This window comes from Acanthopagrus latus, chromosome 2, assembly GCF_904848185.1.
Source record: "Acanthopagrus latus isolate v.2019 chromosome 2, fAcaLat1.1, whole genome shotgun sequence".
Taxonomy (NCBI): Eukaryota; Metazoa; Chordata; class Actinopteri; order Spariformes; family Sparidae; genus Acanthopagrus; species Acanthopagrus latus.
In genome coordinates, this window is record NC_051040.1 from 26449873 (window position 1) to 26476492 (window position 26620).

General features: G+C 41.4%; 1 protein-coding gene across 3 annotated transcripts in view; it reads right to left on the reverse strand.

Moving 5' to 3' along the window:
* The window catches only part of LOC119034338 (chloride channel protein 2-like), a 159263-nt gene extending 136135 nt beyond the window's left edge, over positions 1-23128 (reverse strand). For 2 of the 3 annotated variants that reach the window (XM_037125255.1, XM_037125239.1), the window contains exon 1: positions 22893-23127. In XM_037125255.1, the coding sequence (XP_036981150.1) occupies positions 22893-22943 (51 nt within the window). In that variant the 5' untranslated portion in view covers positions 22944-23127. Of the gene's footprint in view, positions 1-22892 lie in introns of all 3 variants that reach the window. The other variant, XM_037125247.1, reaches the window with a different exon arrangement.
* Positions 23129-26620: the final 3492 nt, after the last annotated feature.

The window sequence follows — 26620 nt, forward strand, 5'->3', positions numbered from 1 at the left end:
GTCTTGCCTTTGTTGCATAACTCTTAACACTTTCTAGAAGCAGATTACAACATCCCCTAAATGCTGCAGTTATTTTGTAAAACAGCTGTCCAACAGACAGTAGGGTGAAGTTGTACATGCATACAAATGCACTAGGTGTGTCATGAAAAAAAAAAAAAAAACACACATTTTGGTATAACTGGACCCCTAGAATCTATGTTAAGAAACTACCAAGCTGTGCTATTCATGGTTAGCTGAAGGACTGCAATGACTGACTGATTTATTGATTAGTTGGCTATTAATTTAAGCTGATAATCGAATAATTGGTTTGAGTATTTTCTCAAGAAAGGTGTCTGGGTGTCTTCACTCCTCTTTGATAGTACACTGAATATCTTTAGGTTTAGACAAAACAAGTCATTTGAGGAGGTCATCCTGGGCTTTGGTCTGTAAAATGTCTGAGAATGGTGAAAAATGTAAATCAGAGTTTCCCAAACAACTGACTGATTAATCAAGATAATAATCGACAAATATATCAACAATGACAATAATCAGCGGCTGCAACTCTACGTGATGTGACATTTTTACAAAAGCCCCGACCCTTTCACTAATTATCTAAATGTCAATAATACAAGTTATATCACCAAAACCTGCATGTTTCACCTGATTTCATTTAGAAATCATTTTCAATGTTACCTGCAACTGAAAAAAGGGATTTAAGTACAAGGAAGAACAAAGAAAATCTCCCAACCTCAGCCTTACTGCAATCTAAGATGGCTAATGAAATGGAAAAATAGCAAAAGAACTACTTTGTAAAAGGGCACATAAAGCCGTGTGTGTGTGTGTTTACTGGAGCAGATAATATGCACTTATTTGCTGTTCATCAGTGTCTCTATGGACAACGCAGTTTCTCAGGATCCTTCCTCGACTCTTGCACAATTCCATACACTCACACACCTAGAGGCTGCTCTTTACACAAGGTCTGGTTTGTACAGCAGCGTGGGACAAAAGGGTCTTGGTCAGGAGCACCTGGGCAGGGGTTATGTACAAGTTACAGTAGTGTGTGCTGTGTGTGTCCGTGATTAAAAACACTGCTGACTGCCGGGTTAACCTCTGTGTGCGTGCTGAACTGAAATTGCTATGCAGGCACAAAACAGTGAGATATTAACACTGGCTAATCTCTATCAGTCGATGCACCGACATTACAGAATGTGATACAGTGACCAATGTCCACATTTGTATCAGTGTGTGCGTGTCACACTGAATATAGAAACATTGCATCATCAGCAAGGTGTTTCCAAGGTTGTTGGAGTTGGGAATTTGTGCGCGTGTGTGTGTGTGTGAGACATGATGCCTCATATCACTGTCTGGCTGGACTGTGCTGCAGCTTCAACGACACAAGCAATGTATCAGCCAGTTGCTGCATCTGAAAATGTGTATTCATCCATGTGTTGTGAGTTTGTGCGTGTGTGTGTGTGTGTGCAGATCCCACGCAGCTGTCTGCGAGCATCAGTCACAGCTCTCACACGCCTGAGCCTAGTGCACTGCACCATAGCCCATGGCCCTGCGGCACTTTGCTAAACCCCAACAGGTTCTCCTCCCTCTCCTTCTTTTCTCTCCACCTCCCAGGGTTGAGGGGAAGGGGGGAGGGGGGGGTTGCAAAATCACTGAGGCTTGGACCAACTTATTAGAGAGGGGTCGATGTGTCTGAGCTCCCGATACTGGCAGCGGGATGTGGGAGGATGAGCCAGCGCACGCACTTTTGAGAGTGGATGGGAGGGATGAAGGGATGAATGGAGGGGAGAGATGGAGGGAATGAAGCAAGAGGAGGTGACATGAGGAGGGGGTGAGAAGAACTAAAAATAACATATATTGATCTCAGCTTTAACATGAATATAGTGGAGCAGAAATGCAGCAGCCATCCTTGATTCAATCAAGCGTCCCAAACGCCCCGTCGGCATTTTACAAGTAATATATCACAGACACTATATATGCTGAGGAACACACACATTCTCACACACACACACACACACACACAGACCCAACTGTTGCTAATCGCCACTGCACAATAACACAAATGGGAGAAACTTTGATGCAGGTGCACAAACTCTTTCTGTCTGCATGGGCTGGAAGCATAAGATCTGTGTTAGTTCGTCATCATACACACACACACAAACCCAAAGCTAACTGGAAAGCTTCATCTTAGCTATTTGGACTCTGCGTCTCACCTGGACGGACAGAAAACAGATGGAAGGGAGGACAAAGACAGACGAAACGCAATTTGAGATGCCTCCTACACTTTCATATCTGTCCTACCGCAGAGATTGGGAACCACACACACACACACGCACACACAAAAGGGGAATAGGACTGGCTATGGGAGAGTGAACACAGCCGTGGGTGCCATATACACTTTAAAAAAACCAAACACCCACCTGCGGTAAAAATAAAATATAAGAGTGATATTCCTGCTACAGTGTGAACATGGAGAGAGGGGAACAAGAAGTACAGAGGAGAGCTGGTTGGACGTGGCGATGCCTCTTCACAGTCACAAGCTTCAAATATTTCAACTGGCCTTGGATCGTCCTTAAATCATTTGGTCTGCCTTTTTCTAATTCTGTCAGGTGCTCGAGACGTTTAGCCGTGTCAGTCATCAAACACTGCAATAAAGTGGCAGAGGCAACTTTAAGAGAAGAAACATATCAAGTAGTTACGTTCAAAAAAAAAAAAAATCATCTTCCTGTAAGAGAAAAGTGAGGGGAGACTGGGGGTCTTATCTTGATGTTTTGCCACAAAACAACTCAGTTTCATTGTCATTGCAATCAAAACTTTTTTTTTTCTGAAACTACAGCTGAAATCGTACAGCATTCAGGCTTTTTTCTCAAATTGTGGTGAAAAATATTATTATAACGTGATATAACTCTCCTAATAAAGTCTCATGGCTGTGGGAGTTTTAATCTTCTGTGACAAGATTTTCTTATAGTTTAACATTGATGATCTGATTTAACTGTAATGAATCTCATCTGATGTTGGCTCGTCATAGCTTGCACTGTATCACACATTCTGTACATTTGCAGTAGAGCTCCACATTAGTCGGAACATTATCAAAATGGCTACGTGCAATATCAAAAATTGTTTTGATGAAATAAATCAAATGTGTGACAACCAGCCCTTTAATGTGGCACTGTGGAGATGCAGAGAGGTCCCGGCCTACAAATCTTGTACTCCAGACGTAAAGATGATATATCGCCATATCTGAAATGAATTGTGATTTTTGGACCATATTGTGCAGTCCTTAGTTTGCAGATATGAAAAAAGACATTTTCAGCTTTTCACCTTTGTTATTAGATGTAACTGTGATCTTTGATTCTAAACTGTAGGCTCTCTCAGACGACTTAGCTAAATTTAATAAGAAAGTTGGCAAAAACATTTACGTACGGTGTCTGTGCAAGATAAACATTTATTATTATTTCAATTAATGTTTATGCTTCATGACTTTGTGCACCTCTACATGATTTTGTTTTTATATTCTGTTACTTGTGAAGCACTTTGAGCTGTATTTTATGTATAAAAAAGGTACTTTACAAAAAAAATATATAATATTGCTCTTTCTCTCCCTCCATTTCCTATTTGTATCTCCAAGAAGAAAATATGAAATACAGATGGAAGAATAAGCATCAGTCTCCAAAAGCTGACATCATTCAACTGGAGTCATCATTTTGTCACTCTTCTCCTCTTTTTGTTCCTACATCCACCCGTCCCTCACCCTCACCTCTTCAGGGTATGTCTTTTGTTATATGTCTTAGCTGGGTCACCCTAGGGTGGCATCAGGTGGCACCACGGTTTAAATCAGCACAATGGGCCTCATTCTCCCATAATGCACCCTCTCCCGTGTGAAAGTGAGGAGAGAGCACATCACACCAGCATGCCTGCAGCTGTGCAGGCGTCACTGTAACACCACCGGGTGCCCACTGACAGACTGACTGGTCGTCCTACAGAGAAGGGGAGGAGAGGCGAAGAATGGATGAATGACTTCACTTCAGGTGTTGAGAGAAGAAGAGGAGACGCTGCTGATTGAAACCATCAGTCCATCACACGTAACAGACATGCACTGTGGTTTTAGTTTTTCCTCCCTAAATCCAGATTACAAGTTGAGAGAGTCCTAGAAACTTTACTCTTCAGCTATAACACATTGCAAAGTTCTGTTAATTAATGTTCTTGACTTACAGGAAACTAAAAATTGATTTGATTGATTTTAAAGAAACCTGGGGACATTTGCACCCGTTTATGTGGAGACCAAAGCCAGTTATTTTTGATGGAGCAGTCGGACCATCTCAATCTGTAGCTGTGGGGACCAAAACAGGCATAATGAGCCAAACTATGCTGTCCTAACCCATACCAAGTGGTTCTCATGCCAAAACATGAGCAGAGCAGAGCATGGGCATCGTATTGTGACATGAGGGACATTTAAAGAGAAAGTTAAACCCCAAACTAATGGAAAATTGCAACATCCAGCTTTTTTTTGTTTTGTTTTGTTTTTTAAATCTTTACTTTTGCAGAAACATACTTTACTCAGGTATTTTCGTGCTTAAACCCAAAGGTTAAACATACTTGTGGTTTGCACACACCAACAATTCAAGTAAGGTGACTGGGTTGTGAAAAACCTGAGCTGAAATTTAACTTAAAATTTCGACTTTTTCTCTACTTCCTCCTTTGTTTACAGCACAGACATGAACAGAATACATAACTTGAACACACAAGTAGTACCACAGAAAATAATAATAAAATGTCCCTTATCACCTGAGCAAGAAGCTGTCAGACCAGTTGGATAATTGCCATGAGAAAATACACTCAGCTTTAAAGAGAAAACACCAGCCACTGTAGTCGTGATGGATTCGATTTAGTTTGTCATCTTGGGATCTCTTGTTATCTGAAAAGTGATTAAAGGCAGTGTGGGATTCGTCGGGGGGTAGAAGATGTCACAGAGAGGAAGATTCTGCAGCAGTTAATATTCTGCCAGAGGTTTCACACTCTCTCAGTATGCTGTCCGTAAGGCTGGGCCGTGTGAAGCGCTCCCCCATCAGATGAAATAAATAGGTCGGAGGCCTGGGCTATCTGGGTTTAAGTATTTGAATAAATGCCTCATGAGTTAGTGTTTGATGGGAGATATAAGAGAGGTCTGGGAGTGAAAGGGAGAGGCAGACATGAGCCGCCGTGCGCCTTTGAGGACATGCACGCACACACGCACACACACACACACTTGTTTTCAATACAGATTTGAATGCCAAATCTGCTCTCACCCTCCTGAACTCCTTGATTCTGATCCTCGAAGCAAAATCTATCGAGGGGGCACAAGCGCACACACACGTGTACACCCACTTGCAAGCTGGAGCCAGACAGGCCGAAGATGGGCGCGTGATAACACGCCGCATCGGGAGGCTCACTGCTGACAGCTTCTCCTACCGTGCGTGCCGCAGTTACCTTTAATTCAAGTCAGATATCGAGACTGTAACATCACATTTTTTTCTCCCAGAATACACTGATTGAACGCTTCAAGTGCCAGGAACAGATCTATGAGGAAAACCAATGTTTTCTGCAAGCACAAGGTTCATCCATATGAATATATTACCACGGGCAACGCTACATAGGTTATTTGCATTCTCAGGAAAAAATGAGATGCAGAGAAAGAGGATTTGATCTAGTGGGAAATCAACAACACACCTGTATGTTTGCTGCCTGCACTTGAACACTTCCTCCCCAGGAGACCTCTTCACAGCGGGCTCCTGCTCTTAAACAAAAAGGCAAGCGTACTAAAAGGAAAACACAGTCACCTCGGAGGCCTTTCTGATTTGATGGACTGAAACTCTGGATCAACGTCTGAAAATGTGTGATTTGTTTGGTTTGATTATATTGTAAATACTGGCTTGTTGTATCACCGACACTGACCATCGCAAATCCAATCCTCAGGCTAAGGTCCGGTACACCATAATGTCTTAACTCACATTACGATTTAGTGCCATATACAGGATATTGAAGTATTGTAGTATACTGTCAGTTTTCTCATTGATTTAGTTTTTTTGTAAATGAATGTTCTTTACTTGAGGGCTGCATTAATAAAATACATAACAGGGAGCTTTTGAAAAATGTAACACTTCAAAATTAAAAATAATTTAACAAAAATTAATCTATTTTCCAAAAACTTTAATACAGTCTCCACTTTTCTGTTATTTAATGCTTGCCATGTGAAACATCCTTTTTCTGGCTCACGGACTCCTCGGACAGTCGAATGAGCTGATTTGATTGGCTGGGTGGTGTCATCTGAGCAGATTTACAGCGCATGCAGCTGGTCTGTTAGTTTGCAGGAGCTGCTAAACCAGTGCCGTATACGCTGGAAAAGCTGCACCAGTGAATACAGAAATCATAATTTTATAATACGTTTTCAACACGTTATCAATTATAGGTGACTGAAAATTGGTGAACTGGAAAAAAGGGAATAAAAGATGGAGGAAATAGAAAAGGAGGGAGGGAGAAGGAGATTGATGGGTGAGAGGTGGATCAACTCCAGAACAAACCAGTTGACAATCCAGTCACACACTCGCACTGCAACTGGGACCCAATGGGCAGACCTTCAAACAAAGTGGAGAAGTGTGTGTGTGTGCGTGCGCGCATTTAATGTGCATCTTTGATGCTGCATGTTGTGCCGTTTCCTCATGTGTGTCCATGCACATGCATGCCCCTGGGTGCAGTTAGTGTGTCCCATGCCCTCCCATGTTTTGTGTGTGTGTAGGAAGACTAATCGTATGTTGTGGCTGAGAGTGCAGAGGGGCGTTCAAAGGCACGCAGTCATTCTCCCAGAGGGGAAGGAATGTTGCTGAATCTGTTTGCAGAAACAAAACAGCAGCAGCGAGGAGACAAATGCACAAACACTATAGCAGAGGAGGGGGAAAGAAAGGAGGGGGGAATTACATTGGAAGTTAGAAAAAAATAGAGAGTAAAGAAGTCGTGCCCAACAGTGCGAGTAGGTGCCAGAGCTAGTTCCAAAGCACGAAGAGGATACAGGTTAAAGACTACAGCAAAGTTAGGCCTCATTATAATACGAAGCGGAAAAATTAAATGAGGTAGAAAGTCTCTTAAAATATAGTTTTTTGAAACACGCGTAACTTCCACATGTTGCCAGTCACTGCATCATGACTACATAACATAAACACTGATAACACTGTATGTTTGAACAGAAGACAGCTTTGTCGGTGAATAAAGAGACAGAGGACGTGTGCGTTTTCCTAATCGTTCGTCGCTGTATGTGAGAAGAGGTCTTCAGCAGCTGAGCCATTAAAGTGAGCAGGCCAGCTCTTGAACTTAATCTCTTCTTTTCCTCCGTGCCGTCACATCACATTACACCATCTATCCATTCAACACACACACACACACACACACACACACACACACACACACACACACACACACACACACACACACACACACACATATACAGTAGAGTCTTAGACACACACACACACACTCTTGCCAACACTGCAGCTCTCCTGGAAGCTCAGAGTTGGACACACTGTGGGTCTGGTTCCTGGAATGACTGTAGAGCTGAAGAGGGAAACTGAAGAGAACAGCGATGGGATTGAGCAGTACATTGTTAACGCAGGCAAACACACACACAAACACACACACACCATTTATACTGAGTGTAAGGATCCACTGCAATGATGCAACTTAATGTGATAAAAACTCTATTACTAAAACAGCATGATCAAACTTTGTTCTCAGACATGTGCATATCACTCTATGTTTTTTAGTAGAAAACTAAGAGCAGCTTGTTTTCCTTGATCTGAAAGTGAACGGGTATTACAGCACATACTTGATTACCGATTCTGGTGAAGGAGACCAGAACCAGACCAGCACTAAAAGGCATATCTTTTTGTCTTTGGTCCAGAGCTAATGGACCTGAATACAGGTTTGCAAGCATACTGTTTTTTTCCAAAGCATAAAAAAATGTATTAATAAAAGGTAACTTGTAAAGGTGGGTTTCCAATTTTGTACAAGCTTCAACCAGTTTTATTTTTTCGTAATTAACTGGCTCGTCATTTCTCAGTTGTAATGTTTGGTAGATAGAACTAGCAGCATGTAGCATGTTGGCAGGAGCTGCTGGATAGCCAATTAGCTCAGCTCCACGGGCCGTGCAGTGTTTACGTCTTGTTATGTTGTACTAGAGTTGAGAGTTGTTCACTTAGTGTCACTGTACTACTCAGGCTGACATCCACAAGAGTGTAACGAGCTGGTGCAGGTTATGCTGCACTTCATGAGGGTTAGAGGTGTTTTTGTAGTCTGCAGCACTAGGCCTCGTTTTGATCCGCTGCTCCTGTTTGCCTTGTTAATACAAACAACACTTCCTATTAAAAAAACCTATTAAAGCTCAAATTAAAGGCCTGCAGCATTTCAGTGGAAAAAAAATCCTTCAATTCTTAGTAAAGCTGTTATTCTGAAACAAAAAAAAAAAAAAAAAAAGCTTGTAAAAAATCTTGTGTGGCCTGTCCTCTCCTACGTCACTACAGTGGAGTGGAGGCCGTGTGACTCGGGCAGTGCCTTGGCCTTCTCAGTCATCCTCCAGGATCCACACTCTTTACAACTGACCTGTACTGACATTCTATCAATAAACGTAATAAACTGTGGTTTTGTTGTTCTGGTCTGTACATGTGACATCTATTGCATGTCTGTCTGTCCTGGGAGAGGGATTTCTCCTCTGTGGCTCATCCTCAGGTTTCTTCCTTCTATTTATTTCTGGGTAAAAAAAATAAAAAAAAACAGAAAAAATGTCTCTTTTCAATAAGGCAAGTTTTTCCTCACTCAAATCGAGGGCCTAATAACAGACGATGCCGTCCACTGTACAGATTGTTAAGCCCACTGAGGCAATGTGATTGGGATTTTGGGCTGGAATATTTGCAGGGATGTGCTGTGAAAAACTCAATGACCTGCAAGATTCACGTGTGACCACCTGAAACATCACTGCTGCCATCTTTTCTCTGGTTTCACTCCTTTTATTGATTACTTTGATGTTAAACTTCAGAATAATAAAAGTTAAGTTGAATTGTTGTGAGAACCAAAAACATGATGTGTCACAGTTTCCCTGATGGACTGTAGTGTAGCGTAATGGGCCATCATTATGATCCTCCTGGGTGCAGCTGAGTCGCAGTGGTGAAATTCAGTATCACACGTCTGGTCAGGTATTCAGCTTCATATCAAACCGGTCTGATACATTTGTAAATCTGCCCAACCCTAGTTACTTGCATTATTTAGCAAACGTGTCTCTGTTGATTTTAATATCACCATTATCTCGTTAGCCTTATCTGAAGTTACATGTATATATTTACCAGGTGCATGCACCACGGAACAATAAAAGACCAACAAGCAGTGACATATGTAAACAAATCCGTTTATCACAACTTATGCAATTCAAACATCCAGCAGTCGATAGTGAAGGTGAACTTGCGTCGACGGTTGTAAAGTCAAGCAGCATGTCAGCTAATCTGTGGGTGTGTGAGTGTAAGTGTGTAAGCGGATGGGAAAAGAGAGAAAAACAACAAGGGAGGTGAGAAAAGAGAAGACACACACATACACACACACAGTCAAACTGCAGACCTGACACTAACAAAACACAATGAAACTTCACGTTTACATAAAAATAAAGAGACAGGGATGGAAATAAAAGAAGACAGAGAGGATATTTATAAGTAATCTGCCATGCTCTGATTCATTGCTTCATTAGCACCAGTTCAACTCTTTTTATCTAAGCCATATGACATATAGCACAGGCAGGGCTGCGTGAGGGCAGAAAGGAACAGGTGGGACCTGCGTGTCTCAATGTGTTGTGAGTGAACATTACACCTGCCTGCCTGCACTCACTCAAGAGCCGCATGTGAGAAAAAGGCCAAGTGCCGATTAGTGAAAAATGTGTGTGTGGTATACAAGGAGGTGTGTGTACCAGCTTGAGTGCTGTAAAGTCTGATGATAACCACTGTTAGGTGCATCAAAGCACCTTCCATCTTGCTTTGCAATCTGTCAGCACAGGGACCGTTGCGCCTGGGCTGCCAAGAGCGGCGCTGATCAACTATCAGTGGCGAAATACTGCCAAGCGTCTGTTTAATTACACTCCATCAACAGCAAACTAACAGCAATTAGGAGGCTCGCAGGCAGCGGGGGGAGCTACTGTAACTCTGGGTTGACGAACAGAGGATGAAGCTGGAGATGAATCCTGTACAGCACTATGATTTCACAAGAACAGGTGAAAGTGGAGATACAACAATCAACCAGCCAGGGACCAGAATCTGCCAGTTTTCAGCATGAGGGTGACCAATGCCAATTCTGTGCTTTTACATTAGACTGACCAATGATGGAACTGCATCACCTCATCGCTGACTTAATTGGTAAGTTACAGACTTTCCTTTAGAGTTAGTGATCACTTTGTTGCAGTCCAGCCAAAAATAAAATGTTGAATGTCTGAGAATGTCATAATGTTGTGACCTCCTGACACTCATGTTTAAACAGAGGCCTCCTGGTGAATAATCGTCCAGGACGTTCAACAGTGGAAAATGTGCTGATGACACAGTGTGGATGCTGAAACACTGAGGCAGTCAGCCACCATGTGGAAGATCAGTAGTGACAGCAGATAAGGACTGACTACACCAGAGATCATCCCGTCAAACCACAACACGACGATGATACGGACAGCTGTACTGAGCTGGCCTGAAGAGGAAGGCATCACACCACGTCACCTTTTTGCTGTCCCAAACATTTGCATGAGCAACTGTCAGGTTATTCCAGTCACTCAATACTAACCAATGCACTGTGAACTGGATGTTTACTAAATAAGTCATGCAAATAAGGGTATTTGAAGGTTTGTTTCTGCAATGGACGAATTACTTTAGCACTAGTCATCATCAGTTGACCATAACCGTTTCTTGTATGAAAAAAAAAAAATCACAAGATTTCATTGACTTTTTCAGAAATGTGTATTGAACAGGATGGAGTAGCTTCTGAAAAGCAGTGAAACTCCAAATGGGAACGGTCACTCCATACCAACTCATGCAGGATTCAATTTCTCAGTTAGATTTTCTCAAAAAAAGATTCATGTAAAAAACCTCTATCAAACTCATGGGACCTTTCAAAATCCTACAGCTGTACTCCAAATACTTTTTTTTTAGTTACGAAAGTCTGAAGTTTGGCCCTCACAACACACATACAAAGAACCCCCAAAAATAATGTAATTTAGCTCCAAGCCTCACAAATCACAGATTTGTCTGCATTGGGTGGCAATTTGTCCTGAACATCCAAGAAACCCTGAGGATATCTGTATTCACTTAAATGTATACACTGAATGTTCATAGTAATAGTAAAATTGGTAATAATAAATAAATATTATTTAATGGAATGAAGAAAATTGTAATGCATCTAAATAACTTGCAGAAAGGTGCAGAATTAAACTATCTATTTTCCTTAAAAATATTATTATGATTCTGAACTACTTTTATTTATTTATTTATTTATTTATTTTTAAATGGTCAGGCCCAAAATGATCATTTCATTTCATTCACTGTGTAAGCTCTAGCCCCAACAAGGTTTGTAAGCCAATAGCAAACACCCTAGCCATCAGGTGGTAGCTGTGTTTCTTCAGCAATTGAGACTCAAGGTGGCTGTGGCTCAGGGGTGCTAGCATCTAGTTATCGGAAGGTTCGATTCCCCTGGTCTGCATGTCGAAATGTTGGGCAAGATAGCGAACCTCAAAGTGCTCCTGATGTGCTGGTCGGCACCTTGTATGGCAGCCACTGCCATTAGTGTATGAAAGTATGTATGAATTACTGTTAGTTGGACAAAAGTGTCTGCTTAATGCCCTAAGATGTAAAATGTACTCATGGTAGATGCCAGTTTGTTGAAAATTGCACAATGTTAGCTAGCATTAATTGACGTTTGCCAGCTAGCGTCTGCAACATTATCTAGTGCAGCAAATGTCACATGCCCAGATGGAATGACACATTTAATGCTGAACGTTATTAATTACACTCTCCTTATATAAAAAGGAATTCAATGACAAAAGAAAAAATCAAAAAGGCACAACATAGAAAAAAGGGGTTATAATATGATAGCATAAAAATGTAAGAATACACTACAATAGAAAATAACCAGGTACAGTATACCGAGTCTTTAGTTTTTGCTGCCTCTGGCCCTCTGTCTGTTGCACCACATTATTGATTACCAAGCTTTCTACTTATGAAATGGCAGAGGATGGCATGCACACAAAGCCTTGTGAACAATTAGACAGAGAAAGTTGAGCAGCTCTTTAAGCTTCATCGGCATTATGCAGAAATATCATCCATACAAGGTGAAGGGCATTAGAACATCAAGCCGGCTGCACAGTGGAAGCTTTTCATCAGTCGAGGTAAAGGTGACTGCGTATTTATTCACGTGTCTATATCTTCTTTTTCATGACATGTAGTTGATACATCAACAAGATGACTTATCATAAAAGGTGTTTCAAGTAAAAGCAACTACACATGGAAAATCTCCCCAGCTGATAGTGAACTGAACATCCGCTGATGTGTCAACTCTGACTTTGGAGGTTGTGCCATCTCAAGGTGACTTAGCTGCGTTTGTCCAGACTGTCTGATTGTTTGAACCAGCTGAGCCCAAACAGAAAGAGGCACAATGACTTCACACAGACAGTGACAAGAGAAAAGTGACTTATAGTTGTTTATTTCACAATGATTGCTATGAGACGAGCAGTGACGAAGGCAGGGGGAAAGATTTCATCCACTTGTGGGTAGATAAAAATGTCTGGGCAAGATTCAGTCAGGTAAGTGGTTATACCGTGTAGTGATAGCCACTTGAAGGGCTGGAATCTTCAGTGTCTGTTACCTTTTTTTCTGTGCATCTGTCCATATCCATTGCGAAAAGTGAGAAAAGCTTATCGTTCAGACACCTCTGTACATTTTTTTGCATTGAAAATACGAGGACGTATGAAATACAAAGAACAGGGATGTTCACAGAGCAGCCAATATAAATGGAAATGCTGCTGCATCTCAGACCTTCTTTCAAGAAAAAAAATGTGGATGGGAAGACAGAAAGTCAAAAGTGAAGTGTGGATGTGGGTGGCAACAGCAAACACTTGGCACACTACTGTATTCTTACAAATTCATGATTTATCTCCTGTTTAAAAACTGGAAGAAATGTCATGACATAAGTGAAAGTTTTAGATTCTCGTTGCCAACAGTGATCCAAAGGTGTAAAGGCAATGCAAATGTACATTTGGTTTGTTAATTTCATTCTCAACTCTGTGACAGCACATTCAATTCTGCTGTGTGAGAGTCTTTAGATGACTGACTGGCAGCCATGTCATGCAATGAAACGTGTGTCCAATTGTTTTAATGCAAATATTTGCAGGGCTAGCAGGTTAGCACACTAACATCAATGGAATGAATCTCTGCAACAAACTGTTCTTAACTTAAGTTCTTAACTTTGTTTGTAATTTTAACCTCTGAATGCATTAAACTAAAATTTCATATTTAAAGCATACAATGTTATGTACCTTTTATTGCAAACTATTATCAATGTACTATTTTGAGAAAGATTGCCCAGTAAGAAAATCCCTATACACACACCATCTGCTTTTATACACTTCTGATACTTTAAGGGATTTTTTGGGGATGGTATTATATGGGTTTGTTTTGTAGTTGAGATAGAGTACTTCACTGATGACATCAGGCACCAATTAGTCACGGGGACTACAGAAAATTAGCTCATAAGCTAACTCAATTACATTAATGCGTAAACTGAAATGTTGATTAATGTGCATTGTCCTTGCTAAATAAAAAAATGAATGAAATTAAATCCGTTGTCAGTTGAAGCCCAGTGGAAGGGGGTTACTAATCTGAAAGGTTCAAGTGACTGCTGGTTTTCAGACTGTACTCAAGTTTAAGACATTAACTGCATACAATGTGGTGACATTTTCTCAGAATGTATGGTACATTAGAAAATGTTTGATAACATTTTATTTCATTGTCAATTCATCAAAGAATTATTTTCATCATTAATTTAACAGTCAACCCTACTCAATCAATCACTGCAGCTCTACAGTCCGCTGGGCTTTTCGTTTTGGCTTGACAGAGTAACATGAATCTACACAACTTTCATGTTTTATTGAATTGTCTCCTCTACTCTGTAATTTAAACCCCTTATTGACTTTGTAAGGCTGAGTAGTGCTCATCAACTGTCTTGCTTTAGATTTCCATTTTCCATCTGATCTCTAATCCATATATGTTGAGGACACAAAAGGGGGAAAGTGATAATTGAATGGCACTAATCAAGAGCCACGCCTCCAGCTCAACTGTTAATGTATTCACCCATCAAGTTGATTCTGTCCTTCCCTCTCTCAGCGGTTAATCATCAACACCACACAAGCTTGATCAATGCATCTTAGAACAGAGAGCCGGTCACACTAACACATTCCTCCTTTGGTTTTACCTACAGACACTTCTCTTCCGTCTTGTGGAGTGTTTGCCAGATTCACAGTTATTACAGCTCCTCATTTAGACGCTTCGTTCTTTTGCTTTTGTGCAAATGTTTGTGTTTACACCTCAGGATCCATGCTTTGTCCACAGAGTAAATAAAGGTGATGTCATTTTGGCTTGGCTTTTTGAAAAAAAACAAAAGGTCGATCTTTTGCACAGCAGAGACAAAAAACGTTTAAGGCTTTTGATCCTTATCTTCAGCAAAAGCCGTCTCAACTCAGCTCTGACTCAGACTCCCCTGACCAAATGTTATGCAAGCGCCCCTTTTCTCCACAAACAAAAAGACAGAGTCAAGGAGCTGTTGACCTGTCTTGCAAAAAACAAGTAAAAAAAAAAAAAAAAAAGTAAAGACTTTATCCACAAGGCGTGATGGAGTGATGGTGAAAGAAAGGAGTGGAGAGGGCAAGTAAAAGGAAATTTCCACCACGGCTGCGAGCGAGCAGACATCAAACGGACACGGCCGCGACTACATAAAGCCTAATTACCACGGCACGGCGAATAACATGGGGTTACAAATTACCCTGTGTCACAGCAAGACAGATGGCTGCAACAAACACACACACACACACACACACAGCAAAATACACACTCACAAATCATTAAGTTTCCATGCTTCTCTAACTGACACTTTCACTTCCCTGTTGTTTTGTTCAAAAAGTCAGTAGTTGAGAGTATTAACACATTCCTGATCACACAACAGAAATCCTGCAAAAGAAAAACAAACGCGCCAGAATGACCAGAATGCCTTTCAAATAAAATAGCCTGTACTAATCAGTGAACACTTCTCTCATGTAAAGGCTTCTAATACATCCTCAGAGGGAGACAACATCTGTGTTTCCCACAGAATCAGACTTGTGGCAGCAGCTGTCAGGCTGGGGTTCCATGCGCATGACCGAGTCGGCTAACTTCCGGTTAAGCACCGAGCTAACTTGGATGGAGATAAGATGTAATCGGGCGGCTCTTCTAGACGCTCCAAATTGTATTGGCCCGCATTGCTCAAATTCTGACCTTAAAACTAGTAATTTCGCGAGGTTTGCGAGGCTTTTATTACCGTTTTACAGACGCATCTTTCACAATGTTGGCTTTAAGTAAAAAGTCCCCAGTGCATCACATGACGATGTAATTACACAGCTTGGCCACGACAAAAACTGGCTTCAAGGCCTAATGCTCTTTGTGGGGGCTTGATCAAATTCAGATCAGTGGTTATCCTTTGACTAAATGTTTGCTGGTCACCTTACCTCTCACCTTTTGCCTCTTATCTGAGCTTTTAAACATCTATGAACTAAAAACATAAAACAAGCAATTGTGGGACACAAGCAATGTTGCCAAACAATCACGAGCTCTGGGACAGCTGGACACAATCCTTCAGACACATCGTCTCAGCACGCACACGATCTGATAATAACAATAACAAGTCAGAGAGACAAAAGGCATGATGTGACAATCAGCAGTCTGTCCAACATGGACAGGATGAATGAAGAGGAGGAACATAAAAGGCAACGCATCAAGACTCCGAGGAATGACGGGGCATCATGGGCGCAATGACGGGAGCAAAACGATGCCATCTCAGAGTCAGAACAACACCCCTGGCTCCCACACACACACACATTCTGTACATGTTGTCCATCAACAATCACCAATTTTCAAAATGTCTCATAATCTCAGACAATGAGCTCAAGCTGATGTTGGAGCGTTGTGAGCGTCCATATAAAAATCAGAAAAATAGACCATCCCAGGCTGCATCTCCTCAGGTTCAGACATTACTGCGAACACAAGCCACCAAATGATCAACGGAATCCTCTTGTAGCTTGTATTGGTTTGGTTTCCGCCTAAAAGTGCCAGTACTTCCTACTTATTGGCATGCACACACACATCTTATTGTAATGTATGTGATCCACCCAGAGAGCTTTGGAAGGGCGTTACTGTTGTCAGCTAAACCATGCTAACCAGGTTAGCCCCTTTTAGAGCGGACACTGTAGTGATTAAACATTGGACTTCTACATAGAGCAGCAATGATTAGTCCATTAATAGACAAGTTAATCAAAACAAAATTAGTTGCCATCCATTTTGATAATCAATTAATGGTTTAAGTCATTTTTCATTTTTCTTATGAAGCAAATGAAAAGTCTTTGGGTTTTGTACTGATGGTTACAATAGATGCAATCTGAAAACAAGACATTGGGCTATGGAATTTATCTATTTATTTCTTTTTACATTTTATGCAAAATTTAATCATGAAATTGATCGGAAGATTAGTCAATAATGAAAATAATAGAGAGAAGAATGGCAAAAATGGATTAAACCCAGTCTTTTAATTACTTCATACATACTTCTTAAATTTAGTATTGAATATGTTGACTTAGAAGAAAAAAAAAACACAAATTTGCTTTTGATATCTTGAATAGCTCTAATTGGAGAGAATTAATCACTCCAGAATGATCATGCATCCAAGAACCCTTAAATCAGACGAAATTATGTGATATTAGACTTCTCTTGTAGATTAGATTATGGACAATGAGAACTGTGTGGGTTTTCCTTTTGTATCAAGCAGCAGAAAAAGCTGTGGCATGAAGTGTGTTAGTTCTTTTGCTGACATTGCACTTCCTGCGATGAGACTTTTGTGCATGTTGCAATGTCATTGCTGAAATTATACATTGCGCAGCCCTACTTTTTATCATGTATGGGTCATGGATCATAAATCCACATCAGCAGAAATTTTGATAACACACTACTTGGAGCCATTCTTAAAAGCAAATATGAAAAGAAAAAGAAAATCACCTGTCCCAACTCTTTAAATGTAAACATGTGCTTCTTTTCTTAGTCTTCTGCAATAGTAAAATCGTTACATTTTAAAATGCTAGTATGTATTTTCCAAGCTGAGTAGTGCCTACCATGATCTTAAAGACACGATAAGTCATTTCTGCCACTAGGGGTCTCTCTCTATCACTTTGTTTCTTGGAGAGGGCTGGGCTGCCAGTTCTGAAGAAAGAAAAGGGTGTAGAGCCACACCATCTTGAGGAATCAACACCCGGAATCATTTCGGATTGTATACTAATCCAGACCCGTTTACCTAGAGTTTAGAAATTAATTTCTTAGGTTTTGAGATTTAAAAAGCGGATTTATCTTCACTCCCGCTTATCAACCTGACTACAGCAGCAATCCTTGTTTGTGACCTCCATTGTTGGGTGTTCCTGAATTGTAATGTAATGATGTATCCACACAACTCAACAAAATCACAGGTCTAATTATTATTAAAGACATTTTAAAGCAGAATTCTCACATATTACATCTTTACTTGCTACAGTGCCATTTTAAGAGCAGCAAGACAGGCTTGTGTGGCAGTGTCACTCCATGGTCCTTGTGTGTGACATGATGGGAACCCTGCTGACCAGGATAAGGCAGATCATGCTATGTTTTGACCTGGGGGACACGACCAAACTGAAGTGAAAGTGAATCTTAACGCTACACAGAGAAATGTCCCTCTGTAGTATTAATAAATAAAATTTTAAAAATCCTGCTACTGCTACTGTCCCGAAGACCACAACATTACATTTATTCATTATTTTCTTTTGTTTTCTACCGATCAAAAGATTGTTAGCTACGTTGATTACACATTGTCGCTGGAATTCTTTTACAGCAATCCCGCTAATGTGGCTTATTTCCCCGTCACTGACATTATCGCAGCGTTAACGTCTGGAGAGAGTAGAAGGTGTTGCTGAGTTCATGCACATTACACCAGAGAATGTGCAGTGTTTCCCACACATTAATTTACTTGTGGCGGTCTGTCACAATATCAACATTGACATTGCTGTGTAATTACAATGTCATGTTATGCACTGGGGACTTTTTCCCCACAAGCTAGCATTGTGAAAGACGCATCCGTAAAACGGTAATAAAAGCCTCACAGCCCCCCTGAAATTACTTATTTTACTGAGTGTAGAAGAAACGCCTGATTACATTTTATCCCCATCCAAGTTAGCTCGGCACTTATCAGAAGTTGGCCGACTCAGCCGGCAGTGCATCATAAATTAATCTCTTGTCTCTCCTCTCCTATCGGAGTCTGATACACTCAGACGGACTTGTGGTGCATTCAGGAGCATGTCAAACTCTGAAATCTACCTCGCTTCATACAGCAACAGGTGCGCCAACCACAAAGTCATGGTGTGCTTCATAAACTCATGAATCTTCTCTCAAATGGCCACAAAGGTTCTTTTAAAATGGGAAAGTTTAATTATGGTCAATTTTCATTAGTTGAAACACATCGGCCGACATCCATTAGAACTTTCTTCTTTCATTACAGCACTTTTAATAATTAGACTAATAATAATAGCCCAGTCATTTCTAGATAGATTTTACTATTGAAAAAAAAAATCTTAGCAATCGTGAAAGCTCAAGTAGCCTGTGATGTTCAAGGTGTTTAACTGCAGCATTTTTAAAATGAATAAAAGACATGAGATGTGAAAGATGTAACGATAACTAATTGAAAATTAAATGTTATTTTCTTATCGCCAGTTGTTCTGGACCCCTAACCCTCAGCCTTCAACCTACAAATCAGATGTGGACCTTTAACACCTGATTTAAGAAGTTAAATCACCATTAAAGACTTGATGGTGAATTAAGGGTAATTAGTGTACAAGACTGTTTATCACCGCAGGAAAAAAACAATATACAAGCAAATTGCTCTGTTTCATCATAAATTAACCTAAAACAATATAAATAAGTGTCGTGAAACCAAGCACATGTGCGTGAGTAGTATAATCTGTGGCAATATGGTGTATTAAACCTAATTTTGGGGCAAAGTCACCACCATTTATAGCATTTTTTTAATCAGACTTGAAGCTCTTACTTAATTTCTTACTGACCACGAAAAGTGAAGTTGTGTCTCTCTTCCCATTCATCTAAATAAATGCCCGTTCTTGTGAGCCCAATGTAGGTACCTAAGAACATTGCAAAGATGGCATGACTTCCCCCTCAGGACTTTGCCTACAGCATTGGTTTTCACTGCTTAGGGAAAACTACCATATAACATAAAATGTCATAACTATTAGCCTCTTACTGGCATCAGTCACAAGTACCTCTATTGTCCGCCATCTAATAAAACTGCACCTTTGATCACCAGGCGAACCATTTATTATTTAATGACATGAGGACATAATGTTACCGAAAACATTACCACAACGTGTCAGTCAGCACGTGACTGGGAAGAGTGTTCTAGGGTTTGAATGGTACCTTTAAATAAATGCCAAGGCTCCTCAGGCTTATTACTGAACTACACAGGCTACAACATTCATTGTTGAGGGGCATTATTAATATGTTTTGAATGTGGCTGCCATTTGCTGATATTCTTTGGGGCTCTTAAAATAAAAATCACAATGTTTGAATGCCAAAAAAAAATCTGATTCAAAAATATTTTGATCTTTTAATCTTGGAAAAGCCTCTGAAAAGTTTTTTTGATGATCATGGGACACTGAAACCCAACCCAAAAATAATTTTAAAAAAACATGTGACTTGTGTTGCCACTAAAAAAAAAATTGCAGTTCAGCATAAAGGTATGGAAGCACATTAATATATATTTGATGTAATTCATCATAGATTCTCAAACAGCACTGTGTTTCTTATATCCTACTTTTACAAATGTGACCTCTGATTCAAGCGTAATCCAACTAAAAAGCTTTAGACAAACACAAACAGATGCACCAGTCTGATGGTAACGGACAATATGTTGAGGCTGGTTTTATTCTGTGAGTGCTCCTTACTCATGGCCCTGCCAACATTTCTGTAGCCAGCCTTTCAGCTGCTCTCACAGCCAAACTACACTGGCCTCTTTGAGCATCCACTGCCCACAACAAACCCACACAACCACCATGACTGCCAATATCACACAAAGACACCATGTTACTACAACCCACGGCGAGGAGATGGGGGGCAGAGAGAACTCATTTATGTTAAAAGAGGTTATTCTCACACTGGAGCTATTTTTATTTTATTCTATTTCAATGCTTTTTCAATTTCTGTTCATATAACAATCATCCAAGCGCAGCAGGGAGAGCTGAGATTAACAGAAAAGGTGGTGCGGGTGGATTTTTTTTGCTTGCACGTTCCTGTCAGAGAGGGGCGGGGGGCGAGCACGAGACCCCGCCAGGGTGATAGAGCGTCCAGCGCTGAATCAGCGGGTCGCACATTGTGTAATCTCTCACACAAACACTCACACACACACAGATTAACAGCACACAGAGAGGCAGGAGGGAAGGGAGGTGTGGGGGGGGAGCTCTCTTTACAAAGAAACTTTTTCAAGAAAAGGAAACAGAGGCCCAAAGTAGTGTTACAGTTGTGGCTCTTCTTAATTTAAAGCCTCGCTGCCACTGAATGGGTCCAGTTGGCCTATAAAACTAGTCTCTTCAAATAGCAGATTCTTTAGGCTTCACAGAAGTTTGTCAGGAAAAGTTCAACTAGACACTCACACACACACACACACACACACACACACACACACACACACACACACACAGCACTTGGCCTCTTACACCATACTAGATCACCCTGGGGACACACTTTAGATACATGCTCCTCAAAGTGGTATTTACAATGCCTCAGGGGCTACTTTAGGAGGAGCAAAATCATGAACAGCATAAGTTCTTTACACTAGAATTTACTCTATATATTGGGGAATGTATAAGAATGTTTTTTTCCCTTTCTACATCACCACTGTTACCTCTCAAACAATGTATTGCTGCCTGTCAATTTAAACCAGTTGTTGCAGATCCCAATGACAAATGTGACAGAGCTGTTTGAGGGCCTTCCCCATGCAAATGTTTGAGAGCCCCCTGCTGTATGCAACAGGTCTAATGTTCGAACCCCTCACTCAGCAGACTCATCCTCTACCCCGTGTGCAGACCACTTAGAAATCCCAACTACTACCTGCTTGTTACGCAAGCTAAACAGTCAACTATCTTATGTCATGGATATGAGGCGTACAGTAACTCATAAAGTCCTGGCTCAAATGTAATCACTGTGCACACTTGGGGACCCTCTATACAGGTTAACCGGCATGACAGTGAGCCTGCACAGCTGTCAGATGGATCTCATCTTAGAGCACATTGTGTATGTGCATGTAAACAGAAGCATTTCCAAGCTGATGAACAACACTGAACTGATCTATTGTGGGATGGTACTGACTGATATCAGTGCAGCCTAGACGTACTGAGTTTCTCACACACACAGTAATGCCAATGACTACTGTACTGTGTGTGTAAAGACGACATCATCCTCTTGCATATAATATAGGTGCATTTACGATGGCAGGCAGATAAGAATAATTTACCAATTCATGGTTCTGGATACATTATGAAGCAAAATCCCATTCAATAGTCTATGAGGGGAGTACACTTGCTATAAGACAATAATGCATATCTAAGAAAAAACATTAAGAAAACATTAATCCAAGCCATGTATTAATCATTAAGAGTTTTGTTTGTGTGTGTGTGTATTTGGCACCAAGCACTTTGATAAAATTTCAACTTTCCAAACCACACACTGCTCGCTACCGCCCACCATACGGTCTTTTGGACGCTGTGTGAAAAAGTTGATATTTTACATGCATGAATGAATGCATGATGAAATCATTTCAATGCCGAATTATAGGGGACATTCTCTTAATTCCAAACAGGCATTATGCATGTTTCTAATATCCACTTCCGACAGTATACGCCACTTTCTTGAAGCGAACGCAATTTTGAAAAGGTAGTTTTGACCTAAAGCAGAGAGGACTACCTGGACCGGGACAGACTCATCACGTCTTGTCAGTGAGCCCATTCACAAGCCTCCCTGTTGTAAAGCTAACTAGTAGCTACAGACACTCAGTGTGCTGTGTTTAGACATTTAGGAAACGTATCCTTAGATGTGCCTCTTGACAAGAACACAAGCGGCCACTTGAAGGACTTTAACACACATAAGCCACACACAGCGGCTTCCGACACCACAAACCCCCGTCACTTTCACGTGGGTGTACAGGAACTCCGCTTAAAATCTGGCAACTTTTAGTCGACCCGTGGTTGTCTGCTGATAAAGACACTCCAGCAGAAACCTCCCGGATCACAGAGACCCATTGCTCTATTCGGCACACAAATATTGCACCAGAATGCATTCATTTCGTTTTAATGATGAACTTTTGACCACGGTTCGCTCTCCCTGCTTGCTATCATGTAGCTAGGTCCAGATGCAGCCAGCAACGCAGACAGCTGTGAATTCAACGATGTGTCAGTGGAGTCTGGCTTCCCTGTCAGTGCAGGAGAACTGCAACTGCTGTGTGTCCAGTGAACAAAGTTCAGAGCGGCAACAAGTCAAACTTACCAGAGTTTGTTCATACTGCAGCGCCCGCTGGTCCGAGCCGTCCCCTGCCATGGCTCGGCTCCGTCTCTACCCGGCGACTTGATGAAATCTTTTCAGCTTTGGAAGTGAGAGGGAACCGACAGCGATATCTCTCTGTGTGCGCACTGATTAAAGCATTGGATTGACTTTAGTGTCTGTACGGGAGTTCACAAAAGGAACTCCGGCTACAGAATGCGTCCCAGTTACTGTTAGTTCCTTCATTTTATAGCCTGTAGTCCCCAGCAAGACACACGGTGTGAGGCGGGACTTCGGCGGTTTGAAGTGGAGTCGACCCTCCCATCTGGAGCTCCTGTCAATCAAACCACAGGGATTTACGCTCCGTGCGCTGGTTTAAATTGCTTTTTTTATTGGAGAGAGTTACTTTGCATCTTTAAATCGTTTCATTTTTGTTTTTCAACAGTTTTTTTTTCCTTTTTTTTCCTTTTTTTTTAAGAAACAAGGTGGGAGATGAGCCCAATACAGCTATTAATATGAAATTTGTAGTGAGCTACCAACACAGGTAAGGCCAGGCCCAGGTGGGTTCACTCATAACTGCACCTCTGGGTGGTGATGATTAACTACTTATAGTATTTTTTTATTATTATTATTAGGGTGGATCATTTAATGGTTCATGTATGAATTTGTGTTGGCTGCAATTATTTTTTGGGGGGGATTTAAAAATCTTCCCCATGAGTCATGATATCACTGAATTCATTATGGGCAAAACAATATACATGTGGAGAACCCCTCTGAGCCGGCCCAGGTGCCCTCTGGGTCCTGTGAAACAGAGGCAATTGAGACAATAAAACTGATCCAATACCCTTAAGGTCCCCCAGACACGCACCCGACCAAACTGTTGGCGTTTAAGTTGCATCGTGGGTAATGTTCTACGAAGAAGAATGCGCGAAATGAAAAGGAAAGTATCCCTGCGTTGACTTTGATAAAGAGATTGTCAATTTTTAGAGGAGGAGGAGGTACAAATGCTAAGTCAGTGAAGTATTGATGATTCTGGGTATTTCCTCCACCACTGATGTTGTGCTGTTCCAGACTTTTAATCAGCGTCAACCTGCCCCCAAAGGCCCCAGGTTAACTATGTATTTTGCGTTCCAAATAATTACAAAGCTGTTAAGGAATGTGCAGCGGGTACTGTATTATTACCTCATTTTGTGGCTTGTAAAATCTAGTTTTAAGAACTGAGGTACTTTAGTTCATATTGTGCTCACATTGTGTGTAACTGCAGACAAAGTCGCTTTAAATGACATTAACACAAACCGACACCAGTCATTATCTCAGCATGGGAGGGATCTTTGCACTTGATTTGAGTTAGATTGGAAGATGACTTGCTCCGTAAAGACCGTTAGGAACCTGATTGTTAGAAGTTCTTCCTCACGTGTGTCACCCGTCACGCTGCTGTTACATGTCATACTTATTATTGTGGAAATGAGTGTTGTATATTCGCTGTAAACACCCATCCATCCAAGAGAGGGCTGCTTGGTGCTCGGTGCACTCAGCTCTTCCCCTTCCTCTTTTTTATGAAACAAAGTGAAAAGCTCCTCCTGTTGCAGCAGGAAGTCCTCGTCCCGGCAGAGGACTGCCATCTACCCTTCAAGTCTCATTTGGAGAACCGACACAGTCTCAGTGGCCTCCAGCACACAGTTCTCTGCCTGAGTCCTCAAAGCATTTTCTTTATCCAGCATCTGAGTGAGCGTTGTGACGTCTCTGTGAGCTTCGTGCATCTTTTCTTCCCTTTTGTCAGCCAGCCTCTGGCTTTCAGCTGGAAGCTCCTCTCTGAGCATCTCTTCACCTCCCAGATTCTAACAGCCTCCAGTTTGCTCTTCTCTGCCTCCGTCCTCGCTTTCTTCCACTTCGAGAGCTGTAAGTCAAAGTCTTTACGAAAGGCCTCTGATTTCAACGTTCTTGAGGTTTTCAGCCTCTGGTTCCTCAGGTCCTGTTCTGTCTGAGGTGTTTCAGGATCTCATAATGGGGTTAAATCTGTCTGGTTTTCTCAGATCTGAGCTCAACTGAAGACTCACCTGAGACCTTCTGCGTGACTTCCAGTTTGTGGAAGAGAGTTTCAGCTCCTGTTTTGCCTCCTCGATCTGTTGAAGTAATTCCTAGTTTGAATGTTAGTACTCTGTCACAGAGATGAAGACATTACAGTTGAACAGGTGAAGGGCAGTATCTTTCCAACGCCCTCTTGTTCTCCCTCTCCCTCTGATCCCTATATCTTTAAAAAATGGTGAAGAAAAATCACACCATCATCTTTGTTGATAATTATCAAACTCCATGTAGAAAGACAGGGCTGACAGTAGCCGCGCTGCAGCAGCCACACTCCACGAGTGGACCAAAACAATTCTTCTTCCTGTTTCAGTCAGCCAATGGCGGATGTGTTGTCTTTGTTCAAAATGTAGTTCTTTGACTTTGCGTGAAAATTTGAGCCCCCCCGCCCCAAGTTAAATTAAAGCAAACAAGTGGTTTATGCTAGTTTAAATAATATTCTCGAGCACATGAATGGGATGCACATGTCATTCTGTCATATGATACAATAACATTTGAAAAATGACTCCTTGTAACAAAAGTCAGAAAAACAACACTGACGTGAGGTGTATCCACAGCGGATTAGTGGCAGAGAGCGGCTGCCTCACTGCTCTGCGTGGCTGGGGAAAACTTGGAGCTCTTAAGATATTAAATGCTGGCCCCGAGCAAAGACTATCTCTTCCTGAGGTCAAACACATGCTCGATTCAATCTGTCTTCAGAAACCTGATACTGAGAAACTGAAGTGTTTGATGTTCTTTTGCGGTGTAGTGAAACAAATACAGGGAAACCTATACATAGCTGTCGGTAGGGAGTTCAACCTGGGATGGAATTCTTCAAAAACACACACTTGAACCAGCAGAGGTATTATTCACTTCGACAGAATGTGTACGTGTGTGCTGGATAGAGTGGGTTAATCATTAGAATGGCACTGCTTTGTGTGAATCTGTTTGAAAGTGCCTTTGTAGTTTAACCCCAGGTGTTACTGGACTGTTCTCGTCAAGGTTATGCAAGGGCTCACATTCTTGTGGCTCGTAATAGCTTTACTATCTCTCCGTGGAATATGACTGGAGTTGCGCAACTCACCGAGACGCTGGTCATTATTACATTCATCCAATTTACACCACCTTACACCATTTTTATATGTAGCCCTACTACTTAGCTCTACCCCTCCATTTTGCGCATTCATATTTAGGGATGGGAAGGGGGTGTATTGGGATTTGTCATGAGAGCCTGTACAGAACTTAACATGCACCTTGGGTGATCCAGTCCCAAGTGGACAGCTGTAAACAACCACCAAGATGCACACTCAGACCACTTGTTGACGTGGTCTATATCTTTTGTAGTGTAAAAACAAATGCGTGCTATGGCAAATTCTGAATGATTTGTACTTTCTAGTAAATGTGGCATTACATACAGAACATGTTTCTTTGCCTGGGGCTTTCACTGCGTCATTGCATCAGCCTGTCTGCTTCCATCTCTGCCTTCACGTCAGATGCTTCTTTATTTTCCCATTTACACTTTATGAAAGAAGACATTTTATCAATTCATTTAACAAATACAGTAAACGGTAACCAATATTGGCTACTTCACCTGTGGAGAGTTTTGGGATGCACTCACACTTGGCCAAGTTGCTCTGTACTATGCTGAAGCAGGATTGTTCCTGTTCTCCAAC